This window comes from Lissotriton helveticus, chromosome 8, assembly GCF_964261635.1.
Source record: "Lissotriton helveticus chromosome 8, aLisHel1.1, whole genome shotgun sequence".
In the NCBI taxonomy this organism is placed as follows: domain Eukaryota; kingdom Metazoa; phylum Chordata; class Amphibia; order Caudata; family Salamandridae; genus Lissotriton; species Lissotriton helveticus.
In genome coordinates, this window is record NC_136069.1 from 1,183,027,330 (window position 1) to 1,183,044,612 (window position 17,283).

Below are 17,283 nucleotides of genomic sequence, written 5' to 3' on the forward strand. Positions count from 1 at the left end.
CTTTGCAATCAAATGTCCTTGGAGACAACACCATGCTTAACACCTAAGTACACCCAGCCTGGGGAATATAAGAACACAACCACAACATATTTACCCTGGCTCACAACTCACCATACACAGCAAGAGGAAAATGAAGGAACTCAGATATGGGATTGCGGTCTGAATGGATTTACCATGCAGGAGGTCTGTAGACCCCTTTTTCTGTGAACGGTTAATAAGACCTGTGACCCTCTTTACAATCTTCACTAGCTGGCTGCCACCAACCATCAACTGTCCGTCTCCCGAAAGCCTGAGGTAGCGACCCAGCACTCCGAATAGTCTACTCTTTGGGTTCAACACTTGCCTGGCAAACCCTTGTGCTCTGTTGGTGAACTCCGCGAAATCAACATGGAGCACATCCTTTGGGTTACATATTGTCAAGTTCACTTTGGAACATACACGGTTACTCAGAAATTCAAATAAAAGTGCAGGCAAAGATCGCCACCCCTCCTTACTGCAGTTTGATAGGATGATGCCATTTTGCTACCCAAGAAGAAAACCTGTCCTGCTGCGTGTTTGGGCCTTTTTACTAATCATTTCAGGTGTAGTATTTCTCTGTTTGTGTGGGGGGACCCGCCTGGGATTATTAGGTGAATTGTAGCAAATGTGAAAGTCCCATATGATAGTGATTTGTAGGTGATGCTTGTAGTAGTGACTGCCGCTATAGTAAAGTGGTAGGGTAAGTACAGGAAGTGCTTAGGGTTGGGTCTTAAAAATAAAATAGAAAGACATACCTGCTGCTCTGATCCCACTGCAGGCTGCCTCGTTGCTCCTCTCGTCCTGGAAGTGGATGGGCTTCACTGCACAGGTTCCCCACCCAATACAGACGCTGCTCTCATGCTATACCTAGTAGTATGAGAGCGGAGCCTGGATTGGCCTGACCGGGCTGATTTAACGCTCGCTCAGGAACAGGGAGCTTGCAGCTTTTCTCCAACCCAGCTGCACAACACAGCTGGGTCGGAGAAACCTAAGTGCGCATGACCTAAGACAGCCGGCCAAACTTACATGCGCACTTATAAGTGCCTACAACTCCTCGCTCATCAGCATGGCCGCGCCCCAACCTCGCCTCTGCTTGCAAAAGGTAAGAAAAATAAAATGATTATAAAATGGTTTTAATATCATTTTAATTTTCAGTGGAGTGATGCTCCTCCGCCATAGTGTAGGAGCCATCCCTGGATGCTTGCTGCTGAGTATATAGGAGTATTCAAGAATGCTGGGCTCTATGATGGTGGTGTGTACATTAGTAAGAACTGGTGACAGTGTGGTTGGATATGGAGCAGTGTAGAAGACACTCATAGGTTGGCATGAATTTTGAATTTCGGGATGTGTTTGGTGTAAATGCTTTATTTGTGATCAAGAGCGAGAACTCTACCTATATAAAATCAATATCTGTATGGTGGACTTCATCCTCCAGAGAGCTCTTCCAGCAATGGCATAAATGATAGTTACCTGGGTCCAATCTAGAGGGAAAACATCCTAGAGGCAAGATGTCTATCTGGTAACCTAGCTGACGGGACCCATGCTAACTATGTGCCTCAAGTAAGTTGGCACTAATCGTCTAGCTAACAGTTGTTTAAGGAGTCATACATCGCGATCTCCTAGTAATGTTCTTTAATAAGTTGGTCCGATCAATTTGGGGAACTTTTCTCTAGGAGTCTGAGACTGCATCCTGTACAGGGCCGGACTGGGCATAGCAGGCACTGGGCGTTTCCCAGGTGGGCCGCCAGCATGGGGGCCGGTTTTGGGCCCCTGGGAGATCGTTTTTGTTACCAGGGGCCAGCAATATCGCCCCCCTGTAACAAAATCGTCCGAAACCGGCCCTAGGAAACAGCTCGGATGCACCCCGCACCCTCCCACAGGGGGGCTGGCCGAGCAGTTTGCCAGGGCCGGTTTCAGTTACCAGTGCGGCCCTGATCCTGTATGCTCTTGACCCTGTCTTTAGAGAGCCATATTTTGGTTATGGACAGCAAGTCAATGTTACCATTCAAAAATAAACCAAGCAATGCTTAACGGACAGCAGTTGTTACAGGTTGTTAAAGGTTTCCAACCTTTCTTTCAGCAAGACCCAAACAATGACATTTTTAGATTTCTCAAGCCCTGGATACAACATAGGCTTCAATGAGGAAGGAGGCCTTCCTAACTTGAACAACAATTTGCTGCGGATCAAACACAGCATATGTCCCTGTGGAGACAGCAATTACAATGACGGCTGAACCACACATTGCCTTTGCAGTGCGGTTGGAACATCGAATGCGTCATGCATTCCTTTACCACGCATGTCGTTACAAAGACAAGCGTTAGGTAAAGCAGCGTTGGACTTTAAAGCCCAACGCTTTCCCTACTGTTGCGCGGACTGGAGTTGAAATAGTAAATTATACTGTTCCAAAGTCCAGTACTTTCCCTGAGGCAAATCGTTGTAAAGACTTGCGTGGTAAAGGAATGCTTGGTTAAGACGCATTTGTTGTTCTGACCACGTTGTTATAGAATGCGTGGTTTAGGCATGCATGGTTGTGTCATATAACCATGTCCCTGTGGGGAGGTGCACCCTCTAACTTGAGTCTTCACATAGGCGCCCTGCCAAGCAGTTAAGGCGGGGTGGAAAGGGCGGGCACAGCTTTCAGGGAGCCTATGCTCGGCTAAAGGGCTTTGTTCAATAGCTCTTACACCTTCCTGTTATTTAGAATATATGTATATTAAGCTAATGTGGAATTAAATATGCTGGCTGTGTGGGTAGAAAACTATTCAGGTCATAACCTTATGTGTACCTGACTTTACAGCTATGAGGGAGACAGAGCAGCGGATTTAATAAATATTCAGACAGGCAAGAGATCCAATGTCTGTAAATAAACAAGATGTGTTTGGTGTTCGGAGCCTTAGCCTGTCAAGCTCGTGGCGGAGGATATTTTAGGAAACCCATCTTAAGCCAATTTGTCTGGGTGGAGGTGCTAAAGATTCCCACGTGACTTTGAAGGGAGCCTTCCTTTCCCATTCACTTATGTTCACGCCCCCTCGCATCAGCTAATAGGATCACACGTTTGGATTCCTGTCCTTAACACAGATTAAGGGGGATTTATGGGAAAGGGTGTCTGTTATATAACTGAGCAACATCAAATACGCCTGGTACCCAGGCGTGCTATATTTGAATTGCATTAAGTAATGGCTAGTTGTAGCGCAATTAATTAATGATGGGACAGGCAGTGTGCCCTGATTACTTGCAAATGGAACGGTCAGTCCATATCTTAATTTCTGCCTAGAAGGCCACAAAAGAGCAAAATAAATACATAAATACAAAATATATCAAAACGAATAAAAATGCAAAGCATATAGAAGAGAAAAAAAGATCAGACTAAGCATATTACAATAAAACCAGGATAAAATGTTAAAACGTTAAGTACACCGCAGCATTAGGGGGACACCTTTTCCTGTCTCAACCTCCACATAGACATCATGGGGCAGATTTATGATAACTGGCGCATCCCCAGGGATGCGCCAGTTATTTTGCGCCGCTGCTCCGCCACCCATGGTGCGCCGCATTTACAATGCGGCGCACCATGGGGCAAAAACGGCACAGATGGGTGACGCATCTGTGCCGTAAAGGTGGCGCATTGCTGGAGTTGCGTCGCAAGCGCGACGCAGCTCCAGCAAGGCTCGGGGGTGCCCCATCTATACAATGCTGCGTCAAAACCTACGCCTGCTTCAAGCAGGCGCAGGGGTTTTGACGCAGCATTGGCCTGAAAGTGACTGAGTGAAATCTTATAGATTTCACTCAGCCACTTTTGCGAGGCGCACCTGCCCCAGAACGCCCACCCTGCGCCGGAACGCCCACAAGTGGCGCAGGGCTTTACAACGTGGCGCATCTGCCTAGATGCGTCACGTTGTAAATGGGTCGTAGGGATGCGCAACGTTTATGCCGCAGTTGCGTGACGCAAACGTGGCGCATTCCCATCATAAATCTGACCCCAAATACCTTGAGACTGCAAAGACAATGCACTGACGTGTATTACTTCTGAGTATTCTAAGGGCGATCATGTAAGTCCTCTGACCCAAACTACGGCAAAGTGGCAAAATCCACTTTTTCCTAGGATCATGATAGGCTGGACAAAATAGAATTACATGTTCAACCACTTCGGTCACCCCGGGGCAGAAAGGGCATGTTTTGTCAGATTCAAGATCCCAGACCTCCATGCAGTGGTAAAAGCTCGAACTGGGAGGAACCCTAGACGGAACTTTAAGTACAGTGTTCTGGAATGGGGGTGGGGGGGTTCCATCTCGTCCAAAATTATTCAAATCAGTAGTCAGTTTTGAACTCCAAGAAAGAGGCCATTTTAGTCCACATATTGCAAATAGGCTCTTTTTAATGCCTGTTTGGAGACCAGTGCAACATCACGGGTAACAACAGTGCACGCTACACACACAGAAATATTACATCTCCTGTAACAACAGTGCATGCTTCCTCACACACATAGTACAGCGGCAGTGCAGTACTGCAGCAGTGCAGGCTTCTGTTACACACACACACACAACTATTACATCACGGGTAACAACAGTGTATGTTACACACACATTAATATTACTTCACAGGTAATAACTGTGCATGTTTCCTCACACACACAATACAGCTGCAGTGCAAGCTTCAGTTACACACCCGGCACATTACATCACGAGTAAAAACAGTGCATGTTTCCTCACACACAGTACAACAGCAGTGTAAACTATCGTTACACAGACAGGTAACAAAAGTGCATGCTTCCCTCACACACACACACAGTACAGCAGCAGCGCAAGCTTCAGTTACACACCCGGCACATTACATCACGAGTAAAAACAGTGCATGTTTCCTAACACACAGTACAACAGCAGTGTAAACTATCGTTACACAGACAGGTAACAAAAGTGCATGCTTCCCCCACACACACACACACAAAAACACACACAGTACAGCAGCAGGGCAAGCTTCAGTTACACACCCAGAACTATTACATCACAGGTAAAAACAGTGCCTGTTTCCTTACACACATAGTACAGCTGCACTGCAAGCTTCTGTTACAAACACATAACTATTTCATCATGGATAGCAACAGTGCATGCTTCCTCACACACACAGTACAGCAGCAGTGCAAACTTCTGTTACACACACACAGGTAATAGCACAGGTAATAATAGTTCATGCTTCCTCACACACACAGTATAGCAGTGTTGCAAGCTTCCATTACAACTATTAAAAAACGCATAACAACAGTGCATAGTTGCTCAGACACACACAGTACATAACAGTGCAAGCTTCTTTTACACACACTGAACTATTACATCACGGGTAACAACAGTGCATACTTTCTTAAGCACACAGCAAGAGAACAAGCTTCTTTTACACACACTGAACTATTACATCACGGGTAACAACAGTGCATACTTTCTTAAGCACACAGCAAGAGAACAAGCTTCTGTTACACACATAGAACTATTACTTCACTTGTAACAACAGCGCATGCTTCCTCTCACACACGCAGTACAGCAGCAAGGCAAGCTTCAGTTACACAGAGAACTATTACATCAGGGACAACAACAGTGCATGTTACACACACAGAAATTTTACGTCTGCTGTAACAACAGTGCATGCTTCTTCACATACATAGTACAGCAGCAGTGTAAGCTTCTTTTACACACACAAAAATATTACTTCACAGGTAACAACAGTGCATGTTTCCTCACACACAGTACAACAGCATTGTAAACTTTCATCACACACACTGGTAACAAAAGTGCATGAATCCCTCACACACACACACAAAACACACACAGTACAGCAGCAGTGTAAGCTTCAGTTACACAGAGAACTATTACATCACGGGTAACAACAGTGCATGTTACACACACAGAAATATTGCATCTGTTGTAACAACAGTGCATGCTTCAACACACACACACACACACACACACACACACACACACATAAACAATACAGCAGCAGTGCAAGCTTCTTCTACACACCCAGAACATCACATCACAAATAAAAACAGTGCATGTTTCCTCACACACAGTACAACAGCAGTGAAAACTTCTGTTAACACACAGCTAACAAAAGGGCATGCTGGGGGGCGCTGTAGGATAGGGAATAGTTTAATTTACTATCCAAAACCTTCCCTACTATCCACGGGGACTGGAGTTGGTATAGTAAATTAAACTATTCCACTATCCAGCACCCCCAACGCAAGTCGTTGTAACGACTTGCGTTGTAAAACCTGCGTTGTAAAGGCATGCGTAGTAAAAGCATGCGTTGTAACGACATACATCTATCCACACACACCCAAAAACACACACAGTACAGCATCAGTGCATGCTTCCTGACACACTCACACAGTGTAGCAACAGTGCAACATTCTGTTACACACACAAAACTATTACATCACAGGTAACAACAATGCATGCTTCCTCACACACACACAGTACAGCAGCAGTGGAAACTTCTGTTACACACACAGGTAATAACACAGGTAATAACAGTTCATGCTTCCTCAAACACACACAGTATAGCAGTGTTGCAAGCTTTCATTACAACTATTAAATAACGCGTAACAACAGTGCATAGTTCCTCAGACACACACAGTACATAACAGTGCAAGTTTCTGTTACACACACTGAACTATTACATCACAGGTAACAACAGTGCATACTTTCTTAAGCACACAGAAAGAGAGCAAGCTTCTTTTACACACACTGAACTATTACATCACAGGTAACAACAGTGCATACTTTCTTAAGCACACAGAAAGAGAGCAAGCTTCTTTTACACACACTGAACTATTACATCACGGGTAACAACAGTGCATACTTTCTTAAGCACACAGCAAGAGAACAAGCTTCTGTTACACACATAGAACTATTACTTCACTTGTAACAACAGCGCATGCTTCCTCTCACACACGCAGTACAGCAGCAAGGCAAGCTTCAGTTACACAGAGAACTATTACATCAGGGACAACAACAGTGCATGTTACACACACAGAAATTTTACGTCTGCTGTAACAACAGTGCATGCTTCTTCACATACATAGTATAGCAGCAGTGTAAGCTTCTTTTACACACACAAAAATATTACTTCACAGGTAACAACAGTGCATGTTTCCTCACACACAGTACAACAGCATTGTAAACTTTCATCACACACACTGGTAACAAAAGTGCATGCATCCCTCACACACACACACAAAACACACACAGTACAGCAGCAGTGTAAGCTTCAGTTACACAGAGAACTATTACATCACGGGTAACAACAGTGCATGTTACACACACAGAAATATTGCATCTGTTGTAACAACAGTGCATGCTTCAACACACACACACACACACATAAACAATACAGCAGCAGTGCAAGCTTCTTCTACACACCCAGAACATCACATCACAAATAAAAACAGTGCATGTTTCCTCACACACAGTACAACAGCAGTGAAAACTTCTGTTAACACACAGCTAACAAAAGGGCATGCTGGGGGCGCTGTAGGATAGGGAATAGTTTAATTTACTATCCAAAACCTTCCCTACTATCCACGGGGACTGGAGTTGGTATAGTAAATTAAACTATTCCACTATCCAGCACCCCCAACGCAAGTCGTTGTAACGACTTGCGTTGTAAAACCTGCGTTGTAAAGGCATGCGTAGTAAAAGCATGCGTTGTAACGACATACATCTATCCACACACACCCAAAAACACACACAGTACAGCATCAGTGCATGCTTCCTGACACACTCACACAGTGTAGCAACAGTGCAACATTCTGTTACACACACAAAACTATTACATCACAGGTAACAACAATGCATGCTTCCTCACACACACACAGTACAGCAGCAGTGCAAACTTCTGTTACACACACAGGTAATAACACAGGTAATAACAGTTCATGCTTCCTCAAACACACACAGTATAGCAGTGTTGCAAGCTTTCATTACAACTATTAAATAACGCGTAACAACAGTGCATAGTTCCTCAGACACACACAGTACATAACAGTGCAAGTTTCTGTTACACACACTGAACTATTACATCACAGGTAACAACAGTGCATACTTTCTTAAGCACACAGAAAGAGAGCAAGCTTCTTTTACACACACTGAACTATTACATCACAGGTAACAACAGTGCATACTTTCTTAAGCACACAGAAAGAGAGCAAGCTTCTTTTACACACACTGAACTATTACATCATGGGTAACAACAGTGCATACTTTCACACAGCAAGAGAACAAGCTTCTGTTACGCACATAGAACTATTACTTCACTTGTAACAACAGCGCATGCTTCCTCTCACACACGCAGTACAGCAGCAAGGCAAGCTTCAGTTACACAGAGAACTATTACATCAGGGACAACAACAGTGCATGTTACACACACAGAAATATTACATCTGCTGTAACAACAGTGCATGCTTCTTCACATACATAGTACAGCAGCAGTGTAAGCTTCTTTCACACACACAGAAATATTACTTCACAGGTAACAACAGTGCATATTTCCTCACACACAGTACAACAGCATTATAAACTTTCATTACACACACAGGTAACAGAAGTGCATGCATCCCTCACACACACAGTACAGCAACAGTGTAAGCGTCAGTTACTCAAAGAACTATTACATCACGGGTAACAACGGTGTATGTTACACACACATAAATATTGCATCTGCTGTAACAACAGTGCATGCTTCCACACACACACACACACAAACAATACAGCAGCAGTGCAAGCTTCTTTTACACACCCGGAACATTACATCACAAATAAAAACAGTGCATGTTTCCTCACACACAGTACAACAGCAGTGGAAACATCTGTTAACACACAGGTAACAAAAGAGCATGCTTCCACACACACACAAAAACACACACAGTACAGCAGCAGCGCAAGCTTCAGTTACAAATCCAGATCAATTACATCAAGGGTAAAAACAGTGCCTGTTTCCTCACACACACAGTGCAGCAGCACTGCAAGCTTCTGTTACACACACAAAACTGTTTCATCATGGCTAACAAATGTGCATGTTTCCTCACACACACTGTACTGCAGCAGTGCAAGCTTCCATTACACACACTGAACTGTTACTTCACGCATAACAACAGTGCATGCTTCCTCACACACACACACACACACACGCACAAACACCCACACAAACACAGTACCGCAGCAGTGCAAGCTTCATTTGCACACATGGAACCATTACATCACGGGTAACAACAGTGCATGTTACACAGACAGAAATATTGCATCTGCTGTAACAACAGTGCATGCTTCCACACACACACACACACACATACAAACAATACAGCAGCAGTGCAAGTTTCTTTTACACACTCTGAACATTACATCACAAATAAAAACAGTGCATGTTTCCTCACACACAGTACAACAGCAGTGAAAACTTCTGTTAACACACAGGTAACAAAAGAGCATGCTTCCACACACACACAAAAACACACAGTACAGCAGCAGCGCAAGCTTCAGTTACACACCCTGATCAATTACATCAAGGGTAAAAACAGTGCCTGTTTCCTCACACACACAGTGCAGCAGCACTGCAAGCTTCTGTTACACACACATAACTGTTTCATCATGGCTAACAAATGTGCATGTTTCCTCACACACACTGTACTGCAGCAGTGGAAGCTTCCATTACACACACTGAACTATTACTTCACGCATAACAACAGTGCATGCTTCCACACACACACACACAGTACTGCAGCAGTGCAAGCTTCATTTGCACACATGGAACTATTACATCACAGGTAACAACAGTGCATGTTACACACACAGAAATATTACATCTGCTGTAACAACAGTGCATGATTCCACACACACATAGTACAGTGGCAGTGCAAGCTTATTTTACACACCCGGAACATTACATCACGAGTAAAAACAGTGCATGTTTCCTCACACACAGTACAACAGCAGTGCAAACTTCTGTTACACACACAGGTAACAAAAGAGCATGCTTTAACACACACACAAAAAGACACACAGTACAGCAGCAGCGGAAGCTTCAGTTACACACCCGGACCAATTATATCATGGGTAAAAACAGTGCCTGTTTCCTCACACACACCGTGCAGCAGCACTGCAAGCTTCTGTTACACACACATAACTGTTTCATCATGGCTAACAACTGCATGTTTTCTCACACACACAGTACTACAGCAGTGCATGCTTCCTCACACACACACACACACACAGTACTACAGCAGTGCATGCTTCCTCACACACACACACACACACACAGTACAGCAGCAGTGCAAGCTTCCATTAAACACACAGAACTATTACATCACAGATAACAACAGTGCATGTTTCCTTACACATACTGTGGCAGATTTACAAGCCCCTTGCGACACATTTACACCGCCGTTGCGTCACTTCTGTTACGCAGTGGTGACGCAAACCATGTGCCATGTTGCGCCGTATTTAAACCGTGACAGATCTAGGGGGATGTGTCACGTTGTAAAACATTTAATTCCCATATCTCATAATACATGAAATAAGATACTATTTCTTAATCAATCTCTGATGCCTTTTTGGGGGTAGACCATTCATGTGTAATAAACGAGGAGTAATTATAACTCCTCCTCTTATTATTTAAATTTGTTTCTTCAGAATGTAACATTTTTAATTTAAACAATGTTTTCCCGTCTTCCCCCTTCCCCCAACATACCAGTACCAACGAGTGAACCCTCGAAGGGGTTGATTGCACACCGCAGGCAAGGAAATCCTATGCATTACCATGTTGCTTAAGGACCTCTGGCGATTTCAGAGTGCCTCACACAGGTGTGCGTGTGCACCTGCGTGTGGGGGATCCTGGGCGTCACATCTGACGGCACTAAGACCCTGCAGCACACTTGCCTCCCTTGTCCACAGCCAGGAAGCTGGACACCGTTCCTGCCACTGGGCCTGGGAAGGAAACGTAGGGAGGAGCAGGGCAGTCCTGTACATTTACATTTACATTTAATTTGAGGCGGTGGTTTCCGGTGCTCCGCACGGCACTTAACTGTCATCACCGGCACTTATGAACGTCTGCCACGTGGCCCATGTGGGTCCTCGTCAAGAACACATTTTAATTTCCACAAAATAGCGGACCGGTGAGGGAGGCGCTGTGCTTACCTCCATAGCAAAGAAGAAGGACCAGGGGGAGGGTTTCTCTCTTGAAATGCATCCTGTCTCCACCTTCTAGTGCCTGCTATGTCTGTCTGGTGGGCAGCTGAGCTCAGCAGGATGTAAGATTAACTTAAGCGCCGCCTCATTAAGCGCCTTACATCCCTTATCTTGTAAGGTAATCCAGGGCTAGTGGGCAATCGCCAGAACTCACGCGATAAACACAGAACACCCAAAATAAGTTACCAAAGATCTTAAGAAATTGCACGATGCAAATAAAATAACTCCCGTGATCTTTGGCACAAATTCTTTTATTGTTAAGATGTCATATGGAACAACACAGGTTGGTCTATTAGTTTATTTATATAGCACATTTTCCCCCCGTAAGGCGTGAGGGTATCCAGGCGCTGTTCGCGGGCACGAGGAGATAGAGGGGCAGATTTACAAGGCCCTTGCGCCACTTTTCCTATGTTAAAAATGACGCAAACGTGGTGCAAGGGCCTTGTAAATAAGCCCCAAAGTGATTTGCCTAAAATCACAGGGGCAGATTTACAATTACTGGCGCATCCCTGCATATCGGCAGGGATGCGCCAGTAATTGTGCGCTGTAGCTCCGCCAACCTTGATGCGCCGCATTTACAATGCGGCGCACCATGGGGCAAAAACGGCAGAGATGCGTCACGCATCTGTGCCTTAAAAGCGGCGCATTGCTGGAGTTGCGTCGCAAGCGCGACGCAGCTCCAGCAATGATCAGGGGGGTCCTATGTGCACAATTCTGCGTCAATCCTTACGCCTGCTTCAAGCAGGCGCAGGGTTTTGACGCAGCATGGGCCCCAAAGTGACTGAGGGAAATCTTGTAGATTTCACTCAGCCACTTTTGGGAGGCGTTCCTGCACCGGAACGCCTCCCCCTGCGATGGTACGCCTCTTCTGGCGCAGGGCTTTACAACGTGATGCATCTGGGAGATGCGTCACGTTGTAAATACCCCGCACCATGGCGCATCTTTTGCGCAGCCGCTGCATCACAAAAGTGACGCAACGGCGGCGTAAAAGCGGCACAAGGGGCTTGTAAATCTGCCCCACAGGATTTTGCGCCGACGCCGAGACTCGAACCCTGCTCCATAGCTGCCGAGTCTGCAGCTCTGCGCGCTGCGTTACATCCTCTCCCTATTTTGCTTACCTTGCATCTTCTATGGACACCCCGACTTTCAGTCCTCCTGTCGTCTTACAAACCAACCGAGCGCTCATTATAGCATTCTCTCAAACATCTTGGCTCATCCTTCCATAACACACAGAGAGACACATACACATTCTGCCCATATCACACCCGCTCATTGACAAAACAAGAAAGCAAATGTGACTGGACACTGACACTAGAGCCTCAAATATGAGTCAATCGATCAATCAATCAGAGTACTTGTAAAGCGTGCTACTTACCCGTGAGGGTCTCAAGGCGCTGAGGGGAGGGGGGTCCCACTACTGCTCGAAGAGCCTGGTCCTGGTTTCTAACAATCCTTGTACAAAAAAACCTGCTTGTGTTGGGATCGCAATCACAAGCGATAAGGCACCTGGCAAATACCAACCCCCCACCTCCAATTTACAAAGATAAAGGCCCAGCATGTACACAGCCATGCAGATATTAGTACAGAAAGCATATTTCCTCCCATTTTTGGAGTGAAAAATCAGAATAGCTGCTATTTATCACACCTGGTAATTCTGAACCTGGGGTCTCCGATTTCAGCGAGTGCAATAAATAAAGCTACTCTCCACTATGCAAACGCTCTGCACGCTCTGGGTACTATTTCCAACCTCGTTTGTGTAGCTCTTGCACCACGAAATGTGGTGCCAGAGAGACGCAAATCTTAAGTCAGATTTATGAAGCCACGCAAGGCCACTTTGCTTGGCCCTGAGTGGACCCATACATCTGGAGTAAGGCAACTCTGCTCAGGGCAGGCATTTCATGGGCATTGTGTGGGTGTTCCCATGCAACTCCGATGGTTTTTGACGCATTCCTAGATATACCAGAAGTTGGGTAGGGTAGATTGGGTAGAGTAGAATGACGTGTGGAAGATTAGGGTAGAGGGGATGGGGATAGATTGGAGTGGGGTAGATTGAGGTAGAGTGGTGTGGGTAGATTGCAGTTGAGTGGAGTGGAGTGGAGTAAGATAGATTGGAGTTTAATAGAAATTGTAGTGGAGGGAGATAGAGTGGGTAAGAGTTGAGTGGGGTAGATTAGAGTGTAGTGGATTAGAGTGAAGTGGGGTAGATTGGGTTGATAAGAGTAGGGTAGATTGGAAAGGAGTGGGGTAGATTGGAGTGGGATAGAGTGGCGTAGATTGAAGTGGAGTGGGGTGGATTGGAGTGGGGTAGATTGCAGTGGGGTGTGATAGAGTGGGGTGTGGTGGGGTAGAGTGGGATAGATTGGAGGGGAGTGGGGTAGATTTGGTGGATTGTAATGGGGTTGATTAGAGTGGAGTAGGGTAAATTGGAGTGGGTTAGATTGGAGTGGAGTAGGGTAGATTGGAGTGGGGTGATGTTGATTGGGTTAGGTTGAGTGGAGTGCGGTAGATTGTAGTGGAGGAGACTGGAGTGGGTTTGATTGGAGATTAGTGGGGTAGATTGATGTAGAGTGGAGTGGTGTGAGGTACATTGGAAAGGAGTGGAATGGGGTCAATTGGATTGTAGTGGAGTGGACTGGGGTGGATTTGAATGGAGTGGGGTAGATTGGGTTAGAGTGAGTGGAATAGATCGGGTTAGAGTGGGGTAGATTGAAGTGGGGTAGACTGAATTGGAATGGGGTAGAATGAGTGGAGTGGGGTAGATTGGAGTAAAATAGATTGGGGTGGATAGTAGCGAAGTGGAGTAAGGCGTGGTAGAATGGGGTACACTGGTGTGGAGTCTGAAAGATTAGATTGGAGTGGAGTGGGGTGGAGTGGAGTGGGGTGTAAGTGGTGTAGAATGGAGGGTCATAGCGTGGAGTGGCATGTCGTGAAGTTGCATGTCATGAAGTAGAGTGGCATAGAATGGAGTGGCGTGACATGGAGTGGAAGGACATAGGGTGGAGTGGAGTGGAGTGATGTAGTGAGTGGAGTGGTGCAGTGTGGAGTATGCATGGTGTGGGAGCGCACTGCCAATGAAGACAACACATTTTCAATTGAAATGATCATTACATTTGGTATTACTGCGCACAAACGATAATGTGTGCAAATGTCATCACCTAGTGGATTGTTGTGTTTTTTTTGGACAAACTCTCTTTATTGAATTTTTCCCAAGCACTTATTAACACAACACACATTAGAGATAAGCCATCTGACATGACAGTAGCATGCTGATGATGGACACAGTTGCTGAAGACCTGGCTTTAATAGAATGTTTTTCAACAGAAGTGAGTAGTAGTCAAGTCAAGTCAAAAAAAGTTTATTGGTTCTTTAAAAACCATAAAAGGATGGCAAACCATCATAAAACGCTTTACTTTAAATGAGCATTTTTTTTAAACATAGGAGAGAAAAAAGGCCTTAGGGTCGTGACCACAATTAAAAAACTAACAGCTATTACAACACATTTAAGAAATGTCAGCCAGGAGATTATTTATTAGCTGCTTGGCTTGAATCAATTTTTTCCAGTTACTTTGCTGCTATTTTCCAGAATGTTCTGGCACTACAGGAGAGGGGAATTGAAAGTCGTCCAAGACACCTGATACTTGCGGCTCTACATGTTCTTATCTGTTCATTCCTTAAAATCTCCAGAAGAATGGATTTGCGGGTTTTCAGTAAAAAAGGGCAGGTACATAATAGATGTAATAGTGACTCCTCTCCTTGACCACAGAGGTGGCATTGTTTAGATGGCCATGTATGTTTCCATTTTGGGGTCAAATCCTTTGAGGGGAATGATACCATTCGTAGCAACATCAGGTGGTGCTTTTTATGGTGGGAGAAGTGTTCACTCAGAAGTGGGTAGTATAGTGTCAGCTAGTCAGTTAGGAAACAAATATAGTGGTTTCTGAACCCACTCCCCTCGCCCAAAGAAACAACCAACCATAAGCCATGTGGGAAAATAAATTAAAAAGAGAATCATTTAATTCACCAGGTAAAGAGGTATCAGCTAAGTCGGGCACTTTAAAAGAAGGCTCCACAATCTGACGAGGGCCAAAATTGAAAGAGATTTAAAGCTCTTCTACGGGTTGGAAAGGCAGTTAGCGGTAGGCCCTCTGAAAGAAAAGCTACCAATGGTCCCCATTTATAGTCACAATTTTTGTAAGAATCTAACAGTATATCCGCCATTCATTCCATCGTTATTGCCAATCAGAGCCTAGCATGCCATTGGATGATAGAGAGTGCTGCAGATTTCTTCCAGGCGGCCGCTTAGTTCATCTTGGCAGCTCCCAAGCACAGACATAAAATGGCCCGATCACTTAAAGTTTGATGTTTCAATGAGTCATCACGTAACCGCAGTAGGGCAAAACTTAGGAAAGCGAGAATGGGATATCCCAAAATTGTTTTAATTTGTGCTAAAATGTCTGCCCAGATTGGTTGTATAATCAGACTATCTCATCATATATGCCCGAAATCACAGAGTAGACCACAACCCTTCCAACAGAGAACGGATGTGTCTGGGAATATAGTTTTAAGTTTAGTCGGATCGAGATACCATTCGAACAAGACCTTATAATGGGCCTCTCTAAGTCTGGGAAAGTGATTGTTTCGGGGATATCCTTCCACACTTTCTGCCATTGATTTTTTAATATGGGATCGTCTAGGATTGTCGTCCAAAAGTGGACGTAGCATGGCCACAGGACAAGTTTTGAGTATGTACTAGTAAAGGGACAAAATTAAACCCCTGGTTCCACCGAGTTGCTGCACCAATTTCTCAATAGACAAGAGTTCTCTAGTGGCTGATTGACGGATCCCAGATTGTAGAGCCAATGTTTCAATTGCGTATAATGATATCTTTCGGATGATGGAATTCCAAAATCCTGTTGATAATTTTCAAAAGTAATAATATCTTACCCATGATGGAAATCTGAGATAACAAGACAGCCCCCTTCCCTCCAGGCGTCAAAAGGACCTGGAAATAAGGCAAGGACGAAAGCTGAGATAAAATGAATAAGGGCATATGGGGAAGGGAAAGAGGTCCATCCAGACAGATGGGCAACTGTGTCCCACACTACAAGTGTCGTCTGTGTAGGTGCACTCAAGTAGGCATTTGGTGGATGGTCATGTCTTGGTTTCCACAGAAAATCCCAAATTTATTCACCCACCCCTGCCCTGTCCACATGGAGACAGTGTTTATCTGACTCTCTTTGGGACCACTCTACTATAACTCTCATCTGTGTTGCTTTGAAGTATAAGTGAAAGTCTGGCTTGGAGAGGCTGATAAGACGTCCCAAATTATCATGTGTTTGGCACCCTTGAGTGAAGCCCAATTCATCCGTGTGGATCCATTCAGAGAGGACATTTTCTAAGCGTGTGGCCAAAATCTTGGTACAGAGTTTTGCATCTAGGTTTAGTAAGGCTGTTGGCCTATAAAATAAGCAATACTTAGAGTCCTTCCTGGGTTTAGGAATTCTTGAAATGAGGGCTTCACTCATTGAGGGATTGACCTTTTTGTTGATGGCTATATAATTAAATAGAAGTGTGAGATATAGAATGAGCTCTGCACTAAAAAGTTTTATAAAAGAGCAAGGAGACTCCGTCGGGTCCAGGGGATTTTCGTGATTTAAGATTAGCAAGCGCCAAATGAACCTCCTCTTCATCTATTGGGTTGCCTAATTCCTGGTTTTGAGCTGCCGAAACTTGACGCAGCTCCCTTTTAGCTAAGTAATATTTCTGAGCGACTTTGCAAGACAGGTCGGAAGTATAAAGGTTTTTATAAAAATCATGAAAGGCATGAGCTTTGTCATGTTTGAATTTGTGAATACCCCTGTCTTTGTCTGGATTTGGTTAAGATATTCTTTTTCATGTTTTGTCCAGAGCTGGCATGCTAGGTGGGTTCCTGCCTGATTTTCTTTATCGTGTTAGGTGTTTAAGTAGTAAGAGAATGAACTCAGCTCTGTTGTAGTAGATGGCATTTCAACTTACCCCTCAGGGTGGTGACCCTCC

At 44.8% G+C, this 17,283-nt stretch overlaps 1 protein-coding gene across 2 annotated transcripts in view; it reads right to left on the reverse strand.

The window, feature by feature from the left end:
* The window catches only part of RS1 (retinoschisin 1), a 103,655-nt gene that overhangs the window by 41,948 nt on the left and 44,424 nt on the right, over positions 1-17,283 (reverse strand). The window contains exon 1 of one of the 2 annotated variants that reach the window (XM_078656151.1): positions 11,197-11,267. The exons of the other annotated variant lie outside the window; for it this stretch is intronic. Coding sequence (XP_078512277.1) covers positions 11,197-11,248 — 52 coding nt within the window. The 5' untranslated portion in view covers positions 11,249-11,267. Of the gene's footprint in view, positions 1-11,196; positions 11,268-17,283 lie in introns of those variants that run through there. 2 annotated transcript variants of the gene reach the window in all.